We start from the raw sequence: 13,218 nt of genomic DNA on the forward strand, positions 1-13,218 counted from the left end.
AAATGACTGATGTGAGTAACATGATATTAGTGCTTGGCTTGACAAAGGCACAGCTGCCGTGGATCAGCAGCGAGTTCTGCAAAGTGCTGAGGGCAATTTTTTTTTTTTCTGCAGCCAAAAATATTAGTGGCCATATATACCCGTCCTGATGACTGTGTGAGTCACAGTCACTTGATTGTTGTCTTAAGTGAGGCTTTCGGTGATCAAAGGAGGAAAAAATAATCAATTTCTGGCCTTTTGAGCCACCTTTGATCTAAACTTTTCCAATTGCTGTTAAGCAATCACACTGCTACAGGAACTGGGGTAACAGAGAGCAGCAGCTACTTAACAGCACACCCTCATGGTTCATGACAGAAAGAAAAATGCTGCATGTTATCAAAATGGATGAGAAAAAGTGTGATAGGAAAGGAAATCATTCTTAATTTCAGAATTTGGCAAAATCAGTGACCCTGTTCAGCTCACAGCAATAAGATCAGTAAGGGCACAGCTTGTCAAGAAGTTGAAGGATGGCATTTGGACTCGTGCAGTTCCATCAGATGTAGTCTGGTTTCTTACCATACCACCAGTTTGAATAACCCTTCTGAAACGAACAGGGAGGGGGCATTTGAAGCACAAATTCAAGGGTTTTACAGAGCTCAAACTCTCACAGGGAAGGAGATCTCCTGATTCATCAGTCTTCCCTCTCTAACAGGAATTGAGACCTTCTGGAAGGTCCCTCAAAGTCCTGATTTGCCCCCTCATTAACAGCCTGTGCCCTCACTCACACGAGGAATGACCGGCTCCTTGGACACACCAGCCCTTCCCCCAGGATTCAGGGATGGCTCCTTTCAGCTCTTGCTCACCAGTGAGCACCAAACAGGGTGAATTGGCTTCCTCAGCCCCCATCAGTGCCAAAGCACTTCATTCCTCCAGCTGGAAGGCCAAAAGTTTGGCTCTCCTTGGCTCATGCCAAAGTCAGACGTCGTCGTCCCAAGCCCTGCCTGCCAAGGAGAGCTGTTTCCAGCCATCCAAGAAGAGATTATCCAGCTTTTTACCAGGGCTCTAGGGACCAACAGTGTGGGAACAAAGCAAAACCAGACAAATGTCCTTTTAGACTGGTCTGGCTTCACCTGTGAGACCTCCCAGCTCCTTCGCCAGCCCCTCTGTCCCCCACACACCTTTAGAGGCTGTTCCTGCACAACAACCACCAGGCACGTTTGACAACAGCTGGTAAATGAGTCATCCTGCTTGGAGTATTTTAGACAACCTCCTGGCTACAAATCACAAACATTTACCTGTTCCCTGTTAGAAATTAAGGTCACCAGATGGCACGGTTTGCCTCCGACAGCTCTGGGTTTTTTCCTTTAAGCATTTTGTTTTCAGCTGAGTTTGAAGGGGGAGCAGAGCAGAACCCCAGGACTCAGGGACTCAATTAAAACAAAGTGGGGAGCCCCCCTTGGCCCTGAGCTGCTCAGTTACAGTCAGGACAGACCAGCTATCCATGTTCAGGACCTGCTCCCTTCCAAGGGACCGAGTTCTCTGATTTTGCACTGATTATCTGGATGGGACTCAGCTCAGATCCTCAGTCACAGTCTCTGTATCAGCTTCTGAACACCCATTTTGACTTCATCCACGGTTTTAAACAAGAGATTGTCAGCTCCTGTCAAAACACCAGAGCAAATGGCAGCCCATCCCTGCCTGTGCATTTTCCTGCTGCCAGGAATAGCAATCCCTGCCCCTCTGGAACGCACACCCTTCTTGTCAAGCCAGCCTGACAGCTCCAAGAGGAGTAAAAGCCAAAGGATTTCCACAACAGCCTCACTGACCTGCATCCCACATCCACCTCAGCGTCTCCTACAGACCCAGAATCAGCATTCAAAGAAATAATTGTATATATAAATATATATGTATGTGTGTGTGTGTGTAGAACCTTTTAGCACTCTTTACCACATAAAAACACAAAAGCTGAAGCATCCCAGGTGCAAAAACCAGACAATACATTAAAAAAAAAGGCCAGATGTGTTTGCCAGCACTGGCCATCACTGCTCTGCTCACCAAGGGCCGGGGTGCACAGACCCCATAACCACCCCTAACCCCTCTTTGGGTGCTCTACACACCCCACGCACCCCACAGGCGACCCCCGCCCTGCCGGTCCCGCCCCGGAACGCGGGGCGCGGCCGCCGTTTCCGCGGGGACGCCTGGCCGGGGCGCACCGCGGGGCCGACATGGCGGCGCACACGCTGCGGGCCCTGCGCGGGCCGCGGCCGGGGCTGGCGCTCCTGTCCGCCCGCTGCTCGCTGTGGGCCGGCATCGGCACCGAGTACCGGAGCTCGCACAGCCTGGACAAGCTGTACCCGCCGGGGCAGGACAAAACCGCCGCCCGCGCCCCGGTGAGCGGGGCGGGGGGGGGAGAGAAGGGAGGGCGAGGGGCGGGGCTGACCGAGTGATTGACAGGGCGCGGTTTAGAGCAATTGGGGAGGTGGGCGTGGTTTAGAGAAAGGGGCGGGGCTTCGTGCACTTACCTGTATAGTTGTGGGTGGGCGTGGCCTCATCAAGGGGGCGTGGTGTCTGTGGGTGGGCGTGGCCTCATCAAGGGGGCGCGGTGTCTGTGGGTGGGCGGGGCCGCGCCGGGACCGCGCCCCCGGTACGGGCGGGACCCCCCGAATCCCGCGGGGTGTTCCCGACGCCGTCCCCGCCGTGTTTTGCAGGAGCAGCCGCCCACCCTCGACATCCCCATGGGTGAGTCTCCCCCCGACACACCCGGGCCTGGGCGCCGTTCCCGGGCACCGAGTCCGCGCTCGGAGCTGACCGCGGGATCGGCCCCATCCCGGCTCAGCTCGCGGCTGCCCTTCCCTTCCAGCTCGCCTGACCGTGTCCTACAGCCGGAGCAGCGGCCCCGGCGGGCAGAACGTTAATAAAGGTGAGGAATGGCTTCTCCCACGTGGAAAGATCATCGTCATCATCCGCTGTTCCTCTGTACTGTGTGGCAAAATATTGAGAACTTGGAGATAAACAGCATCTTCACTCGTTTTTCATTGTCATCACCCTGCATTTTAATACAACTTCTGAGTCTTCATGGGGCTCGAGACCACTGGCAGCACATTTGATTCCCCTAGAAACACTCTTACTGGGATCATTCCTCCTACATGGAACACCCCCACCTCTGTTCTATTGTCTATGAAAACAATGTTTTCATTGATCTCTCCACTGTGCAATAAATTCTCAATTTAATTCAAAAAAACCCTAAAATACTGCCTGTTCTGCCATTGCCATTAAAAATAAAGTGGGTAGTGACTGGCAACAGCAGCAAACCCTGTGGTGCCTAGAAAGGCAAATAGCATGACAGGTACAAGTTTGTCTTGCAGAGTGATATGTAAATATATAGGAAGTAAAAAACTGATCTTTCATTAATAATGCTGGAATAATAATTAATTCATTAATAATACTGGAATTATCCCATGCTGAAAGCCAGCAGTGAACAGAGTGAATTATCTCATAAAACTTAGGGAGGCAGGCTGTGACATGGAAATAAAGTGCCTCTTTTTCCTCCCAGTGAATTCCAAGGCAGAAGTTCGGTTCCACCTGGAGTCAGCAGACTGGATTCCTGAGGCTGTGAGAGAAAAAATGGCAGTGATGGTACTGACCCTCCCCCTCCAGCCTCTGTTCAAATGTCTCAGTGTCAGACGGGACAATCCTAAGGAGGTGTCGGTGATCACATCACGTTTTCCCCCCTTCAGCACAGGAATAAGATAAACAGGGCTGGGGAGCTGATTGTGACCTCAGAAGAGAGTCGCTACCAAATGAGGAACCTGGCGATCTGTTTGGAAAAAATCCAAACCATGGTCACAGAGGCCACAGAGCAACCCAAGGTGGTGTCTAAGGAGACAGCACAGAAACTCATAGAGAGGTATCTTCATTAAAATGGTCTTTGCTTGCATTCAGGCTGTCAGGTTGCACGATTTAGTTTGCAGCATCTCTAAACAATCTTCTTCATGCTCGTTTGGATGTCACTTTTTTAAGAAAAATCACTGATCCGGTAGATTTTAACTGCTTTCCTGGGTAATGTCCCGAAACAGGGACTTTTTCCTATGTGTGGATGTTTGTTGGCTCATCAAATCTCAAAGTTGAATATTTAAATGTTTTCTTCGTACACTAAATGATCTTTTTCTTTTAGGGTGGAAAAAGCGAACCGTGAGCGACTACGACAGAAAAAGATACACTCAAACATAAAACAGAGCAGGAAGGCGGATTTTGACTGAGAGCAGCAGAGATCCAAGTCCTTGGCATTCCATCTTCCTAAATAAGTGGCACTGGCAGCTGTAGATGATGCTAAACTCATGAGCTGTATTGAATAAAAATGGTCTAAAAGTGTAAATAAAAATATTTAACATCTTTTGAGCCCAGTGATACACCTGGAACATCCTGTCAATCATTTTTCAGAAAAATTACTGTTCACATTTAAGAGGAACTAAGAATCCTGATTTTTGTCAGCTCCTCTTTTTTTAAGTTCTTTGTGTCCTCCATGCAGCTTTTGCTCCATCAGAGCACCCTCTGCTGCTGAACACAAAACCAGCAGTAGATTTTTGGGGAAAGAAAGGGAAGAGTTAAAAGCAGTCTTAACTGTGTGTCTAAGTAGCAAATGAAAGCATGGAATCATAAATCATTAAGGTTGGGAAAAACCTCTAGGATCATTGAGTCCAACCTTTAGAGCATTCACTGTTTCTTTCCTTCTGTTTTCTCCCTGTCACCTTCTTTCCTTGATTTTTATCTAACAAAAAGAAGGGCACGTCATTTTGTTAAGCTCAAACCACGGCAGGAACTTGGCAGAAATCTCAGCACTAGGAGACAGAACCCACCTTGTCAGTGCAGGAGGCTTCTGGCCCTCGAGCTGGGACTCCAAAAACCTCCAGATGAGCCTTTGGATGAGCCTTCCAGGCTTCACGAGCTGCTCATTAATGGATGCTGTTTAACCAGAATGAAGCTGGGTGTGGTGTGGGTTTCAGCACTGCCAGATGGGTTCACTGGAGGGGCTTAAAGATACCAAAATTGCCCTTTTTTGGAAGGCTGGCAGAGCCCCAGTGGCCTAATGGATAAGGCACTGGCCTTCTAAGTCAGGGATTGTGGGTTCGAGTCCCACCTGGGGTGAGGAGAGGTGGTTCTGTTTTAGGAAAAGCCCAAATAAGAGAGGAATGTGCTCACTGCTGATCCCTGGGAGATGTGAGGGCTCTGCTCTGTATCCTCATGGCTCTGCTGCTGCTGGTGCCCATCCCTCTTGGAAGGGGGAACTTGGAGCTCTCCCCTGAAGCAGCATTTACATCTGAAAAAAAGAGGAGAGTTCATACACCCCTATTCCACTCCAAAGTGGGGTGCCAGGGGGATGCAGGAGCACACCAATGTATCCTGACATTCTTCCCAGGAAACAGCCCCAGGCTGGCCCTACCCCTCCACATCCTGCCCAGCGCTGAGGGCAGATACCACATTTATCACACTCTCTCCCATCTAAAGCTTTTCTGCACGGAATCATTCTGTTGGAAAACAACCCTAAAATTATCAAATCCAGATGTATTCCTGGCAACAAAAGCCATTTACACCAGCACCAAGTGGGTCAGCAGCAGCCTCAGCTGAGCCCTCCCCTCACCAGGAGACCTCACTGCCAGGATCCTCCACTGCTCAGGTCTCTTCCTCAAGATCGTAGCGTAAGATTTGCAGAATTTTAGTTAAAGCAAAAGCTTAATGCCCTGGAGACCCACACGTGACACCGGGGCGTGGAGGGGCTGGGAATTTCAGGGATTAAAAACGGATTGCAGGGTGGTGCCTGGTTCTACGGCAGGAAGAATGTCTCATGCGCGTCGGGATGCCTGCGATGGAGCAGGAGGAGCCGCAGGGGGTCTCAGCTCACCGGGGGTCCCCGCAGCACCGAACCGCACCCACCCCGCCGGGGAACTCCGGGGGATGGAAAAGAGTCACCCCAGATGGGACTCGAACCCACAATCCCTGGCTTAGGAGGCCAGTGCCTTATCCATTAGGCCACTGGGGCGCGCAGCAACCTCGCTTTGGCGTGCTCGCTTAACTCTCTGATGGCCGGAGGGGAGCGCGGGCACTCCGGGTGGAGATGAGGGGCCCCCCGCACTTTTCCCGGGGCTCCCCGCGCTGAGCGACCCTCGGAGCCAAGCCCCGCGCCCCCGACAGACCACGCAGCCCCTCCCCTCTCCTTCTCCCCCTCGAACCGCCCAGCGGCGGGAGGAGCCGCTGCCCTACGCCGGTTTTCAGCGCAATAAAACCCCGAACTCCCCCGAATTCCTCCCCGGGACGGGGCGTTCCCGAAGGCTCCCCAGGATCGGGGGGTTCGCTCCGGACCCCGCGGGGAGAGCGGGAGGGGCCGGGGCGGAACGGGGGTGCGGGATGGCCTCGGTGGCCGAATGGAAAATGTGCCGGACTCGCCGTGGAGGGGTTGGGGGTTCGAGCTTTACTTGGGTGTGACAGTGCAGCAATGTCCCGCAAACAGGGGCGTGTGTAGGAGTACCCCAAACCCATGAACAGACAGACGGGATCGTGTCCGTCCCCTCCCTGTGACAGTAACTTACCTGCTATGGATAAACAGCAAACCGCTCCTTTCATTTTCCCAAGAACCGGCCCCAGCTGATTTTCAGAGATCCCTGCCCGGCACCCGTTCCAGGTGCTGCCTCGCCTTTGGGCAGGACTGGTGAGGCAGATCCCTCCCTAAATCTGCACCCAGCAGAGCCATGTTCCCTCCAGCTGCGCTGATCTCTCCCGGGGGTTCTCACCCCCCTGTGAGCCCTCATGGGGGGGAAATTAAATGCCTCGATCAACTCTCGTGGCTTTAAAACAACCACGAAGGGACTCGAACCCTCAATCTTCTGATCCGAAGTCAGACGCCTTATCCATTAGGCCACGTGGTCCCCCGTAGAGCTGCCCCAGGGCACTGTCACACACCGGGGGGTCCCCATGACACCCCCTGTCACCTGTACCCACCCATGTGTCCCCTGTGCTCACCCCTGACACCCCCTGCCACCTGTACCCACCCATGTGTCCCCTGTGCTCACCCCTGACACCCCCTGTGTGTCACCTGTACCCACCCATGTGTCCCCTGTGCTCATCCCTGACACCCCCTGTGTGTCACCTGTACCCACCCATGTGTCCCCTGTGCTCATCCCTGACACCCCCTGTCACCTGTACCCACCCGTGTGTCCCCTGTGCTCACCCCTGACATCCCCTGTCACCTGTACCCACCCACGTGTCCCCTGTGCTCACCCCTGACACCCCCTGTCACCTGTACCCACCCGTGTGTCCCCTGTGCTCATCCCTGACACCCCCTGCCACCTGTACCCACCCATGTGTCCCCTGTGCTCACCCCTGACACCCCCTGTCACCTGTACCCACCCATGTGTCCCCTGTGCTCACCCCTGACAACCCCTGTGTGTCACCTGTACTGTCACCTGTGCTCATCCCTGACACCCCCTGTGCATCCCCCACACTCCGTCCCTCCTGGGAGTGTAGCTGTTCCTCCCACAGGACCCCTGTGCAGAGGGTCAGTGTAGATGGGACAGTCACTGAGCTGCCAGTGATGGCCCCGCTACAGTATAGCAGTGTAACACCACGGACCTCATTAACCTCCTGTTTCTTATCAATGACACCTCCTGCGTTCTCCTCCCACTGCATCTCCTCTTCCCAAAATCTGCATTTCTTATCTAATCCCCAAGAAGTTTCCCAAAACCCCACCACAGGGCAGAAAGATATTTTTAATCATCAGTCCAGTTCCCAGGGCTTTGGCAGGCTTGCTGCTTTCCAGTCAGCAGAGCCTTTTCCATCTGCACCTAAGAGAGAAAAACTACTTAGAAAGAAAGTTCACTTTGTGTTTTCCTGGTGTGATATCACCCTGACCGCAGCTGGCTTTTAAAATCCATTAGCTCCGTAGGAAAAGACCCTCCAAGCAGCTTTTTAATGCAACAGATCTGAGAGGGCATTATCCCAAAGGCACTTACCGGGAGGCCTTTGGTCCCAGGGCAGCAGAGCCAAACGCTGTGACCTTGATGACCAGCCCCTCATGGAGATGTGGTTTCTGGCAGAGTAAAACTTCCTTCCCATCCAAGCTTGTCCTGCTCCGGGAACAGGTTTGGGTAACACCTGCAAGGTGGTCATGCCCCAGCACGGATGGGCTTCCTGTTGGGGCTTGGAAACAGGGAGCACCTGGAGGAGGTAAAAGTACAGCTGAAATTCCCTGCTCAGCCCTGACTCAACACAGACCCAGCTCTGCCCAGACAAAGATAATTAAACAGCTGTAATTGCTCTGCTTTGACACCTTCCGGGCCACCTTGAAGGGTGTCCATGCCCCAGCCAGAACCATCTTTTCACTAACATCCCACCAAAAATCAGCCTTCCATTAACACCTCTCCAAAACCCATCCTTTCATCCACAGGTCCCAGGGCAAAGCTGGTTGTTATTCTCTCTGTCACAGCCTCACCTGAGCACTGGGCACGTGGGACCACACAACCAGCCTGGGGCCGTTTGTAGCTGCTCCTCGTTGTTTCCCATTTCCAGGGTATCTAAATAGGGACCACTGGCCCAGGGCAGACAACCACATCATCCCTTCAGCATCGAGTACAGCAGCTGTTGGCACAGGGAGAGAGCCTGGAGCGGCCAGAGGGATCTTGCTGCCCCAAAACAAACCATGGACCACCTCGACCTCCCTCCCCAGTGCCGTGCTCACTCAGTCGTTCATCAGCGCTGGTTCATCCACACTTCTGGATTCTCCCGGTGCATCAAGCTGGCACCTGCCACTGGCAATGGGGAAAGTCTTCATGCCAAGCAGCCAGAGCCAGAGGCCGCGGGGAACGAGCAGGAGGAGTCCCGGCAGCGCCGAAACGGGGAGAAAGAGCGCAGAAATGGGGTTGGCAGCAGCAAAATGAGGGCGGACTCACCCCAGATGGGACTCGAACCCACAATCCCTGGCTTAGGAGGCCAGTGCCTTATCCATTAGGCCACTGGGGCTGCGCAGGGCGCGCGCCCCGGCCCGCGGGAACGGCCACAACCCCGCGGCCGACCCGGGACCACCCGCGGGACCCGCGGGGCGGGGGGACCCCGGCAAGGCCCCGGGGCCGCACCGGGACCGAGCCCGGGTTCGCCTTTCCCCTCCACCCCCAGGAGGGGCAGAGGCGCGAGGGCAGAAGCGGGCAAGGACGGTTTAAAAATAAGAGGAGGCGGGGGGAAAAAAAAAGCACCGACCACGAAGGGACTCGAACCCTCAATCTTCTGATCCGAAGTCAGACGCCTTATCCATTAGGCCACGCGGTCGCTGCGCTGCAGCCCCCCAGTGATGGTGCCAACCCCCGGCATCGCCCCCCGCCCCTCCCGCGCACCCCCGGAGCTCTCGGGCAGCGGCCGCGCCGGGGACACGGGGTCAGGGGGGACACGGGGGTCCACGGGGGACAAAGGGGCCCATAAGGGACACGGGGGGCTGTGGGGGACACGAGGGGATGGCAGGGGACATGAGGGGATGGCGGGGGACATGGACGGGGAGGGACTATCTACTGCCACAGTAAATCTGCTTCCAGGTGGGAATCAAGTGTGGGACTTGCTGGCTGCAATTTCTGCACTTGGACTGGTCATAGGATCTCAGAATCATGGAATATCCTGGCTTGGAAGGGACCCACGATGATCATCGAGTCCTTGTGCCCCTTCTGTCTGATTCAAACCCTGCCTCACAGCCCACGCACTTCCCACCTCCTACCTCTGACACAGAGGCCGCAGTAGTAAGGTGCCATCCATGACCTCCTGGCAGGACAGGACTTTTCAAGCACACAAAGATTGGAGTCACTCCCCCAAAAAAGGACCATCATTTCGAGTACCTGGAGGCAGCGCTGGAATGACAGCAGAAAAAGAAGGCAGAGATGGAGAGGAGGGCGGCTGTGAGAAAGACAGAGAGATAAATAACCAAGTCTCAGCCTTTCGTCTTAACAGTGAGGACTGGGAGAAGAGCATCAGGAGAATGGCTCAGTGCTTTGGGAAATGAGGACACAGTGTGGGCTGCTATGGAGCAGGACCAGGATCAAAGGCAAGCAGCCTCTCCTCCTCCTCCCCAGCACTCCTAGTGTCGTGCAAGCACTAATTCCTCTTCCATTTCAGTGGACTCTCAGCAGACTCTCAGCCCTGTAAATGAGGCAAAATTTGCTTCTGAGTAGCTCTGGCTCCCTGCCTTTTCTTTGTGGAAACAGGCCCTTTCTTTTCCTCTCCCTCAAATTGTTGGATTTTTTTTTTTAATTACCTTATTTTTCCTTTACCACAACCAAAGGCTGCTCCCAGGGGCCAGCTGAGTGCAGCAAACCATTAGCAAATCAGTCCTTCCAAAACATAAATTGTCTAGTTTCTATTTACAAAAATCCATCCATCATTAATAAACATCAAATCAACTTCCACATAATAAATGACGTGTTGTGGACCTGTTCATAAGACACACAGTAACATTTGCCTCCTTATTTGGAAGCAGGAGATGATGCAGCGAGTTTTTGTAGCCATCCTCACCTTTTCTCTTGGGACAGGTAAGTGCAAGAGGGATGGAAAAGCTTCGAGGAATTCTGTTCTCCTCTAGGGGTTTTTTTGGAGAAGGGATTTTTGTGTGTTAATGGTGTTTCTCACATCCACAGCTCCACACCCTTTCGCTTTTGGTTCATCTCTCTCTCTCTCTCTCAGTTTGAGATTCTGCCTGAGCTTTTTGTGTTTCAAGTGGAATTCTCTCTCTAGCAGGGGCTGCTCCAAAGTACCTCTGCACCTACTATGACATTGTTGACTACCTGAACATCTCTTCTCATGACAAGCTACCCACCTACATACTGCCCAAGACAAACCTGAAGGAGCCTATGGAAGTGAAGTTGGATTTCATGCTGATAGCTATTCTCTCTGTGGTAAGAACCCAAAATTACTCTTTATAACAGAAAACCGGGCGACTGCTAGACTGGGGGTTGAGTCTTCTGCCAGCAAGGCCATGGGGGTGAGAATCAGCCCCTTCCTCTTTTTCAGCTTTCTGTTTCAGCTGTTTGAAAGTGCTTTTGGAAGATCTGGAGTACTTTCTCCCACTCCTTCCAGGAAAAAAGTTGAGAGGCACATGCAGACAAGCAGCCTACTTTGTAGCAGGCTCCAAAAACACCCTGTGGTGTTCCTGAACGGAGCAATGCACTTGCAGGGCACCACCATGGAAATGTTAGCAATAATCTGTTATTTTTTCCAAACCTTCGGAGTGTTTGCTCCTATTCTTCAACTGTAGGGCCAAAACCCCTGAGCTGTCCTCCCGAGATGAGTTCCTGCAATCTGTGCTGTCCATTGTGGGAGCCACAGGGAAGAGCTTCTGGGCTCTGCACTGGATACACCTGAGAAAATCAGCCAAATATCCTCCCTTTCTTTCTCCAGGTGGAAAAGCTCCAAACAGTCAGTTTTTACTTCGTCTTGAACCTGGTAGGTGCCTCTAGAGCATTTCTCTCCAGTGATGCCCTTCATGACGGCTGGTGCCGAGCCCAGCGCTCATTTCTGTCCTGCAACTTCTTCCCCCAGGAGTGGAAAAACCCTTTTGCAACCTGGGACCCACGTGATTTCTGCAACATTTCCAAAGTTATTCTGCCCCTGGATACGTATTGGTCTCCCCCCATCTTCATCTTAGAGCGGTAGGTTCCCTTTTCATCTTTATCCACTGGCTTATTCTAGGAAATGGGATAAACTCATATGGCTAAAAGTTGTTTCCATGAGCTCTCTGTAACCAAGAACCTCGTAATTTAGGTTAATGGTGACCACAGTTTATGCAAAGCACTTTGTGGCTCTGTAATATTGTGAGATCTCCAGAAATGCCCCACCTGGGCTGTAGCTAAATCTGAGTTAGCAGCAGAGACTGGGAGTGCTGTGGAATAAAGTGACCCTTAGCAGTGCGTGGAAAGGTACAGGACAGAGCCTGAGGGTCTGACAAAGGGATGGGCACCACAAACAGTTCTCCAGGGCAGGGAAAGAGGGAGAGGCAATGAGCCCCTGCCCCAGAGAACTGGAAGCAGAGGGCAGAGAGGCAGGAGTTGCTTTAGAGAGGTGCAGAACTACAACAAACCTTAGTCCCAAGGCACTCACCAACTCTTTTTCCAGCCCTGGTTTCCTCTCCTCAGCGCTGCATCCTGTGGCTGGGTGACGGCACAGAACCCTCTGAGAGGGTGTTCACAGCCAGGGTTGGGTGGGACTGAGGCACAGCCAGCATCTCAGAGCTCAGTTACTCTCCCCTTCTGTTTCCTGCAGAGTGGATGGGCAAAACTCAGACATGAATTACCTGACCCTCATGCACAACGGCACCTTCAACTCCACCCGGCCCTTCCAGGTCACCCTGACGTGCAGTTTGAAAATCCTCAAGTTCCCCTTTGACACCCAGAAGTGCAACTTGAGTGTAGCTTCGTTCCTCTACCCAGGTACAGCTGCAGCCTCAGTTTTGCCACCTCTAGGGTGAATTTGCAGAGGGAGGGATAGATGAGATGGACCCTGGTAACTCCTGGGTTCCTGAGCAGCACCACAGTCTCACATTGCAGGGCTGAGGTCATGCAAGACCAGGGAAAATGAGTTAAAACACTGCCATTCTGTTCTGGCACATTTCCAAGCAATATCTCTGGAAGAATCTGGATGTTCTGTGGCAAGTCCCTCCCAGGACTGGTCTCTACAAACCCAGAGACCAGGAGGCTTCCTGCAAAACCACGACTTGTTCACATACAGTTTTGCAGGACTGATCTTTAAACACACCTAAAAGCCATGGAAATGAGAAAAAATTAATCATAGAATCATTAAGGTTGGAAAAGAGCTCTAAGCTCATTGAATCCAACTATTAAAAGGACAGTTTCAGCAATCCAAATTGCAGTCAGAGTTAACCCAACAGGAAGGGTTGAAATATAAGCAGAGCTGACATAAAACCCGCCAGGTCCCACCCAAAAAAGACAACAGTCCTGACTTACCAGGGATATCCCCCCAGATTCACATTCCCAGCCAAGACTCTTTCCCAGAGTCTTTTTTTAATTTCTCCCAGATGGGCTAAGAATCCCCAGCAGTGCAGGAAACATTGCCCTTCCCCATCTGCACCCACCCTCTGTTGGGTGGGACGGGGAAAGGAATAACTGACCTCCAGCAACTACCTAAATTCTGCAACTTCTCTCCTCCTCTGCTCCTGCCCAAGCAGTAACAGACCTTGTCATGAAGACAAGAAGGACAGCA

At 52.6% G+C, this 13,218-nt stretch overlaps 1 protein-coding gene and 5 non-coding genes across 6 annotated transcripts; 2 read left to right on the plus strand and 4 right to left on the minus strand.

The window, feature by feature from the left end:
* Positions 1 to 2,197: 2,197 nt before the first annotated feature.
* Positions 2,198 to 4,388, plus strand: MRPL58 (mitochondrial ribosomal protein L58). The gene is made up of 6 exons (XM_050319129.1): positions 2,198 to 2,369; positions 2,688 to 2,718; positions 2,840 to 2,899; positions 3,533 to 3,615; positions 3,717 to 3,886; positions 4,154 to 4,388. Exons 1-6 carry the CDS (start codon positions 2,205 to 2,207, stop codon positions 4,236 to 4,238), a joined length of 594 nt encoding a protein of 197 aa, XP_050175086.1. The 5' UTR covers positions 2,198 to 2,204; the 3' UTR covers positions 4,239 to 4,388.
* Positions 4,389 to 5,051: 663 nt separating this feature from the next.
* On the plus strand, positions 5,052 to 5,124 carry TRNAR-UCU (transfer RNA arginine (anticodon UCU)). The gene has a single exon. It is a non-coding gene; the product is annotated as a tRNA-Arg (tRNA).
* An 819-nt stretch (positions 5,125 to 5,943) lies between these two features.
* On the minus strand, positions 5,944 to 6,016 carry TRNAR-CCU (transfer RNA arginine (anticodon CCU)). Its single transcript has one exon. It is a non-coding gene; the product is annotated as a tRNA-Arg (tRNA).
* An 810-nt stretch (positions 6,017 to 6,826) lies between these two features.
* TRNAR-UCG (transfer RNA arginine (anticodon UCG)) lies at positions 6,827 to 6,899 on the minus strand. Its single transcript has one exon. It is a non-coding gene; the product is annotated as a tRNA-Arg (tRNA).
* A 2,016-nt stretch (positions 6,900 to 8,915) lies between these two features.
* On the minus strand, positions 8,916 to 8,988 carry TRNAR-CCU (transfer RNA arginine (anticodon CCU)). Its single transcript has one exon. It is a non-coding gene; the product is annotated as a tRNA-Arg (tRNA).
* A 230-nt stretch (positions 8,989 to 9,218) lies between these two features.
* On the minus strand, positions 9,219 to 9,291 carry TRNAR-UCG (transfer RNA arginine (anticodon UCG)). The gene has a single exon. It is a non-coding gene; the product is annotated as a tRNA-Arg (tRNA).
* Positions 9,292 to 13,218: the final 3,927 nt, after the last annotated feature.

This window comes from Myiozetetes cayanensis, unplaced genomic scaffold (assembly GCF_022539395.1).
Source record: "Myiozetetes cayanensis isolate MyiCay16 unplaced genomic scaffold, myiCay2020 scf22, whole genome shotgun sequence".
NCBI lineage: Eukaryota > Metazoa > Chordata > Aves > Passeriformes > Tyrannidae > Myiozetetes > Myiozetetes cayanensis.